This window comes from Microtus ochrogaster, chromosome 8, assembly GCF_000317375.1.
Source record: "Microtus ochrogaster isolate Prairie Vole_2 chromosome 8, MicOch1.0, whole genome shotgun sequence".
NCBI lineage: Eukaryota > Metazoa > Chordata > Mammalia > Rodentia > Cricetidae > Microtus > Microtus ochrogaster.
Window position 1 is genome coordinate 5,968,235 of NC_022015.1, and position 8,237 is coordinate 5,976,471.

At 42.1% G+C, this 8,237-nt stretch overlaps 1 protein-coding gene across 1 annotated transcript in view; it reads right to left on the reverse strand.

Annotated features, from left to right (window-relative positions):
* Positions 1-8,237, reverse strand: part of Copb1 (coatomer protein complex subunit beta 1) — a 40,000-nt gene that overhangs the window by 28,852 nt on the left and 2,911 nt on the right. The window contains exons 3-4 of the mRNA XM_026781356.1: positions 4,281-4,510; positions 2,519-2,688 (exon numbers count right to left, since the gene is read on the reverse strand). Of these exons, the coding sequence (XP_026637157.1) occupies positions 2,519-2,688; positions 4,281-4,510 (400 nt within the window). The remainder of the gene's footprint in view (positions 1-2,518; positions 2,689-4,280; positions 4,511-8,237) is intronic.

Sequence of the window (8,237 nt, forward strand, 5' to 3'; positions counted from 1 at the left end):
TGGTTGTGAGCCACCATGTGGTTGCTGGGAATTGAACTCAGGACCTCTGGAAGAGCAGTCAGTGCTCTTAACCTCTGAGCCATCTCTCCAGCCCCCGTCTCTGGCAATCTTAATGTGTCATCCTGGGATAAGCCTGGTAGAGATCTGAATTTTGCCACTGAACAAGGTATGCTAAGGAAGGGAGGTATATTCATGAGGTTTGAATTACCAAGACCTCCAGAGTTTGTAGTGGAGTGTGAGCAGCTGTGGCTCCAAGACCAAGCAGCACTAAGGGTCTGTGAAGCTGCAAACAACGGGACCTGCCTTGAGGACCAACAAGGCCAGAACGCTGCTAGGCCACTCCCAGTGTGGGCCTCAGGGCACAGAAGCTCAGCACAACGGGTGGGAGTTGGGGCCAGCTGCTCCCTGCTGCCAGGCCTCCACCTCTCCCCCGGGGCTATGACCTGTCCTGAGTCCTAGCACAGCTAGAAAATGGCAGTAAATTGCAGTAAAAACCCATAAGAATGCAAAGTCCCTGCTTAGCAGGAAGTAGCCAGAGAGATTGACAACACCCAAATTCTCTAAAACATGGTGTAAGCGGGTGGGGGGGGGGGCTTTCAGAGCAAAAGCAGGATCAGCTGAGCTGCTAGGGAAGCCAAAGAGGTGCACGAGGGAGAAGGTGTCTTCCATGCACTCAGCTGACAAGAATGAATGTGCCACGGGGGTATGGCAGCTGGGGTATGTTATTAAGGGGACTGCTGAAGGAACAGTGGTTTCTGACTGCTCCTGGGGTCGTGGCAAAGCCACTCCTAATTGACAGGAGCAGGCAGAGGAAAGCTAGGGAGGGGAAAGCAAGATTGCCTCCCCTTCCTCTCCTCTGTGCTGGCCCCTCTGCTACCAGTTCTGACTGCCCTTGCTGCTGCCGCAAGCACAGCTGCAGCTGTGGCAATTGGCTCAGCTTGGCTGTGAATGGAAGTATCTGGGGCTGTGTGTGATATGAAAAATCTAAAGAATTGTCTAGATATCTTTTAGGTAATTGATCTGGTGAATTCGAACAACAACTGGAAAAGTTGCGAGTGACGATGGTGACTGCAAATTCCACACGCATGGATACCAGCCTGGCAGAAGAACTATCTTCCTTGATCACTCCATGGATCATCTGAGGGAGTGGGTGGGAATAAGAGCCCTGGCTAGCTTAATGGTGCTTGCCTCCCTGGTATGCCTATGGTGCATTTGACACATAAGGGTTTCACAGCATCGCAATGCAGTTATGCTCATTCAGGCCTTCACTGCCATTGAAGCAGGACAGTCTCCCCAAGTTTGGCTATCTACCTTAATAGAGATGTAAGCGAGCACAGGATGCGAGGCTTGCGCACTGCACTTGAGGTAAGCATACATCAACCTCAAGAAGAGCAAGTCTGATTGCATGTGGGTTGGTTTGTCTAACTCCCACCTCTGTAAAAAGGCACCGGACAGGTCTAGTGTTCTCTGAGTGGGTGACACCTGGACAAACACTAGTACATATTTCATTTTTAACAGAGATCAGACCTCTACTCTTACCTGTTGCTTTATAAAACAAAAGGGGGAACTGTAGCGAGCTGTGTGGTGTCACACCTGATGGAGATGTATAATCAACTCCTGAGATGGCTAAGGCCTGACCTATGCTATGATCACGCAATGATTATCAGCTGTTTGCATATACGTGGGCCTATGGGCAATGCCCACCTGGCAATCTGGGATTGGCAGCCCATGACGAGAGAGAGAGAGAGAGAGACAGAGAGAGAGAGAGAGAGAGAGAGAGAGAGAGAGAGAGAGAAGAAGAAGAAGAAGAAGAAGAAGAAGAAGAAGAAGAAGGAGGAGGAGGAGGAGGAGGAGGAGGGGAGAGAGAGAGAGAGAGAGGAGGAGGAGGAGGAGGAGGAGGAGGAGGAGGAGGAGAGAGGGGAAGGGAGAGAAAGTGAATAAAGTCCTGGAATAAACTGCAGTAAGAAGAGCTCTGGTGGTCACGTCATTCCTTGCGGACGAGGCTGAATGTGACAATGCAATGCCTTTAGCAAGTAAATAAACTAAATGAACTGCAACAATACAATTAAAAATGATGGCCATCGCCTATTTTTTTGTTTGTTTTGTTTTTTTGAGACAGGGTTCCTCTGGAGCTGTTTGGAACCTGTCCTGGAACTAGCTCTTGTTGACCAGGCTGGCCTTGAACTACAGAGATCCAGATGCCTCTGCCTCCCCAGTGCTGGGATTAAAAGTGTGCGTCAACACCGCCCGGGCTGGGCCTGGCTGATGGCCATGGGCTTAAACTAGAAATCATACAATACTGTTAAATGGCACAATTTTATCTGATTGTTGTCATACAGAAACTAGTGTCCATTACTGCCAACGTTTTTGATTTCTCCATGTTAACAATTTAATGATAGTAAGGGAAAAAAATACTATGTTGATTAGCAAAACATTTACAAGTACATACATTCTGCAACCAACCACGCTGGAACCTTTAGTCTAAAACATTTAAAACAGAAGGTGTATTTTTCCTTACCTGTAGATGGTATAGATGGCCAAAACAGCGTTTCTCCTAACATAACTGTGACGATGTTCCAAACAAGCACGGATAGCGGGCATTAAAGGTTCGAGCAACTCTGCTTCCTTCAATTTGCAAAGGAAACGAAGAGTAGATCCACGGATAAACTCATTAGGATGCTGAAGATCCTGACATAAAAATTATAGTAGGAAACACTGAGTTTCAACTTTAAAAACCTTACATTTAATTACGTGTGTGTGTGTGGTCAAAGGACAACTTGGAGGAATCGGTTCTCTCCTTTCACCATGTGGGTCCAAGGGATCAAATTCGGGCATCAGGCTTGGCAGGAAGCACTTTACCTGCTGAGCCATCTCATAGGCCTAAGTTTCAGCCATTTATAAAAATCATGTTTTCAATGTAAAACTTTATAATTTGAAAAAATTAATCTTAAGAAAAAGATCTAGATCATTTCCTTCTCATTCCTCTAGAGCAAAGCAATTTTCATGCATTTCACCAGTTTTCTTAGTAACATAAAAATACATAGGAAACATAGGAAAAGCCAACAATATAAATTTTTTACAGTAATTTTTACAGGTATAATATTACAATAAGACATTGTCATCTACAAAGTTCATGCTGAGACACAAAGAATACTTACCATGAAAAACAAAATCAAATAAAATTCCCCAGTCCAAAATCCACCAAAAAGTATCAGATAATGTTAGGTTTTTATGTCGGGCAGCATTCACAGATATCCCCAGTGTCATGTACCATAATAGTATATTATTTGTGTGTTTAGCAAAACAGCCATACTAGCCAGCCACACAGGCAAGAGAATAATGGCACACATCTTTAATCCCAGGATTTGGGGAGACAGAGGCAGGTGGATCTCTGTGAATTCAAGGCCACCCTGGGCTACACAGATTGAATCTGTCTAAAGGAGAAACGGAGCAGAGAGGTGATGTTGGCATTGGGATCACATGACTTTAATCCCAGCACTAGGGAGGTGGAGACAGGAGCGATATGGCTGGGCAGAGAGAAGAATAGAAACGGAAGAGAAGGGAACTCAGTAGATGTGTGGAGTCTAAGGTTGGTGGGGAGCACTGCAGGATCGCCCCTTTTGTTCGTCTGAGCCTTGGGAGAGGTAAGAACTCACTAGTGGCTGGCTGCTTTGCTTTTCTGATCTTCAGGCTGAACCCCAATATCTTTCTCTGGGTTTTTATTAATGGTGCAGCAGTGCACCCTAAGCCTATATATAGCCATAAGTTGAACACATTTTTGAACTTACAACTACCATAACAAATATTTACAATTTTCATCTCATCAAAGATTTAATTTTGAAAACTAAAATATCTATTAGAGCAATTTTATAATTACAAAAGAACAAAGCAAACAGTTATGGTTTGGCTTACTGTTGTAGGAGCTGCGGGCTGCGTTCTGGCCGCCCCGGCTCCGGCATGGCTAGCTTATGCCCCGAAATAATTACACGGAAACTGTATTCTTTTAAACACTGCCTGGCCCATTAGTTCTAGCCTCTTATTGGCTAGCTCTTACATATTGATCTAACCCATTTCTAATAATCTGTATAACACCACAAGGTGGCTTACCAGGAAATATCTTAACCTGCGTCTGTCTGGAGTGGGAGAATCATGGCGACTGCCTGACTCGGCTTCTTTCTCCCAGCATTCTGTTCTGTCTACTCCACCCACCTAAGGGCTGGCCTATCAAATGGGCCAAGGCAGTTTCTTTATTAACCAATGACCTTCCTCCATCAGCTTACCTTTCTATATGCATCACACACAAGAATCATTTCATGTAAAAGTCTCCCATCTGGAGTTGTTTTAGGAACAATCTCCCAGAACACGAGAAGCAGCTTTTTGATGGTGTGGTCCTGAAGAGGCAGCACAAAACGGATGATAGTCATCAGGAGACCAGGGAGCTTCTCCCCATTCAGAATCATGATGATTACTTTCTTTAGAGCTTCAGTCTTGGACTTCACATCACCTTTCTCTGATTCCATAATTTAAAAAACATAAACCAAAAAAGCACAATTACTTCAAATCAAAGCTCCTCACACAGTTCAAAAAGCTATGAAAACTATCAGCTGTGGTAATAAGGTTACAAATCCAAATGACATGCTTGTGGCTCTATTTTGCCTCTGAATCTCAGATTCCTTACACATGATCTGAGGTACTGGATTAGAATGCTGGCCCCTAACCAATTGAGTTAATGTGGTTTCTGGCCTATAGCTACACCACATGTCTTTGGTATTCAAACAGATGTGGCAGCGCCATTCCCCCAATACCAAAAACAACCCAAGCAAATCCTGTTAAGTACTTCTAAACCCAAAGTAACTTAATTTTATGTGCATTTTCTCAGCTATAACTATTTTTTAAAAAGATAGCATGAACAGAGTGACTTTAAATATTTTAGATATTGTAATAATTTAGAAAATGGTCCTCAATACTCATATAATATTAAAGACTTCCCTTTCTTGTTCATCTGAACAACTGGAAAAAAATTAAAACACTGAGCCGGTAGCCACTGATTAGAATTAAGGATATAGCAAAAAAAAAAAAAAAAAAAAAAAAAAAAAAAAAAAAAAAGATGACGCACGCCTTTAATCCCAACACTTGGGAGGCAGAGGCAGGCAGATCTCTGTGAGTTTGAGGCCAGCCTGGTCTACAAGAGTGAGTTCCGGGACAGGCTCTAAAGCTACAGAGAAACCCTGTCTTACAAAAACCAAGGGAAAACAAAAAAGGATATGTTACTTTTAAGTTTAATGTTAGTAAAAGTAAAAACTACTCAATATCAAGTATTTTATGGAGGCTTTAATCCCAGCACTTGAGAGGCAGAGCAGGTAAATCTCTGAGTTTGAGGACAGCCTGGTCTATGGAGAGTTTCAAGACAGTCAGGACCACACAGAGAAACCCTGTTTTAAGAAAACAAAACCAAAAAAATTTTTTTTAAGATTTCATGAAAAAAATTATCTATAATTTCAATTACTAAGAACATTGAAAAATTAATGGTATTAAAAGTCTTCTGGAGCTGAAGAGATGGCTCAGAGGCTAAGAACACTGGCTGCTCTTTTAGATGTCCTAAATTCAATTCCCAGAGACCATGTGATGACTCACAACCATCTACAATGAGATCTGGTGCCCTCTTCTGGCCTGCAGGCATACATGCAGACAGAACACTGTATACATAATAAATAAATAAACCTAAACAAACAAACAACAACAACAACAAAACTTCTGGGTCCAAAATTCAAAAGCAGACAGAAGTACAGAATAAGTACATTGCTACCATAATTGTGTCTATCATAAAATAAGAGCTGGACAGATGTCTTAGCAGTTAGGAGCTGGATTTAAGACTAACACCCTATTCTGACCTCTGAAGACAAAACATTAATAATACCCATAACATAAATGAATCAAATATTTGAAAAAAGAGAGGACAAAGAGAGAGAAGATTTAATCCTATGGCTATGCTACCATAAGGAAAATAATGACAACTGGGTCTAATAATAAGAATGGCTATTGGCAGAGTTCTTGGGACTGGAGAGATGCTGGATAGCTTAGAGCACTTGTTGCTCTTGCAGAGGACCTGAGCTTGAGGGATTCCTAGCAGCCTCCCTCCTCATGGCTCACAAGCATCTCTAACTCCAGTTCCGAGGAACTACACCTTTTTCTGACCGATCTGGGCACCAGACATACATACAGTGCCTATACATAAATGCTGGCAAAACTTCCATACATGTAAATAAATGAATCTTTAAAAATACTTCTAAAGGCAGTTCTTTCTGTCAAAGAGACAGACTGTACACAACTACTTGTTAGGGTTACAAGAGCTCAAGCTTCAGAGGAATCATACTAAATAAATCAGTTGCTTGTCACTGATTCTGATGGCACTTTTCTGTAATCCAGCAAACTAGTGTGAGGCAGGATGATCAAGAGACCAAAGCCAATCTCATCTACATATTGCATAGAAGGCCAGTCTCAAAAACAAACAAAAAACCCCAAAATATCATCCTAAAGGCTATATATTACTACCCCATAGCTATATCTTCCTATGTTGCAGAATAGAGAAAATCCTCATGTTTGAGTAATTCAAACAATGTTTTAAGTGGTACTCAGAGCCTAAAAGATCTTTGTTTCTTTGAATTAAGCTCCCTTCCTCTTTAGGTTTTGTTTTGGCTCCGGGATTGAATCTAGAACCTTGTTCATAAGTGCACGACCACTGGGCTTACCTCCCTTTAGGATGTTTCAGGTGTTTTGTTCCCTATTCTATTTGATAATATAAAAGACACAAAGTCTAAAAGTCATAAAATTAGGTTATTATAACCTTGATGGCTTCTTCTGTTTATAAATTATTACATTTCCAAAAGTTCAGCAGACTAGGTCTCTATTTATTTATTATGTTTGTTTAATTTTCGAGACAGGGTTTCTTTGTAGCTTTTGGAGTCTGTCTTAGAACTTGCTCTGTAGACCAGGCTGGCCTCAAACTAAAAGAGATCCACCTGTCTCTGCCTCCCAAGTGCTGGGATTAAAGACAAGCACCACCACCGCCCAGCTAGATCTCAGTTTATAACTATACTTTCAAAAGCAAGTTTAACACCAAACAAAAAACTTATGTCATCTGTATTTTAAACGCCCCAACTTCAATTTTCTTTTATTCTAACAACTTAAACTGAGAAATTTATTTGTTGTTCCTTTTTCTCCCACTTCTACCTTCTTAGTGCCGGGATTACAGGTATGTGCCACCATGGGCAAGTAAAATATTAAGATTCTTTAAAAACTTCAAAGTAGCTCCTAAAAGGTAATTTCCAATATTTGAAATATAATTTTCATTATATTTAAAACCATGTTGGGCCAGGTGTGATAGCACACACCTTTAATCCCTGTACTTGAGAGGCAGAAGCAGGTCAATCTCAGTTGAGCTCCAGGGCAGTCAGAGCAAATACTGACACCCTGTCTCAAAATACAGAAACCAAATAAAAAAAGTGTTATCAGTTCGATTTATACTTGCTAATAATTCAACTAAGAATTAAGTATATAAAAATCTTTTCTTTAGTGCTGTGTGGTGGTGGCGCACACCTTTAATCCCGGCACTTAGGAGGCAGAGACTAGCGGATCTCTGTGAGTTCAAGGCCAGCCTGGTCTACAAGAGCTAGTTCCAGGACAGCTACGGCTGTTACACAGAGAAACCCTGTCTCAATAAAATAAATAAATAAACCAACCAAACAAAAGCCCTTCTTTGACAGACCCACTTCGCACACTGGGTATGAAAGCACACACATGAAAACTGGAGCAGGAGGATCTTGAGTTAGCCAGCTCTAGGCAGGCTACAGAGTAGGACCTTGTCCTCAACCCCACACTCTAAAATTACACAGCACATATTTTTTCCCTTCTTAGTACTGGGTATTGAATTCAGGGCCTCCCGAGTGCTCAGTATGTAAGTGCTATACTTAAAATATCCACAGTCCCTGTCACTTTACCAGGACAGGGTCCAGGGTTGCCCAGACTAGCTTTGAAAGTGGGACCTTCTGTTTCAGGCTTCTGAGCAGTTGGAACTACAAGTACACACCACTGGGAATGGCCAGCACATACTTTAAAAGGAGCAGAGCAAAGGCTTTCAAAACTCAAAACATGTTTCTTTTTACAAAAAATATTTTCAGCCGGGCGATGGTGGCGCACGCCTTTAATCCCAGCACTCGGGAGGCAGAGGCAGGCGGATC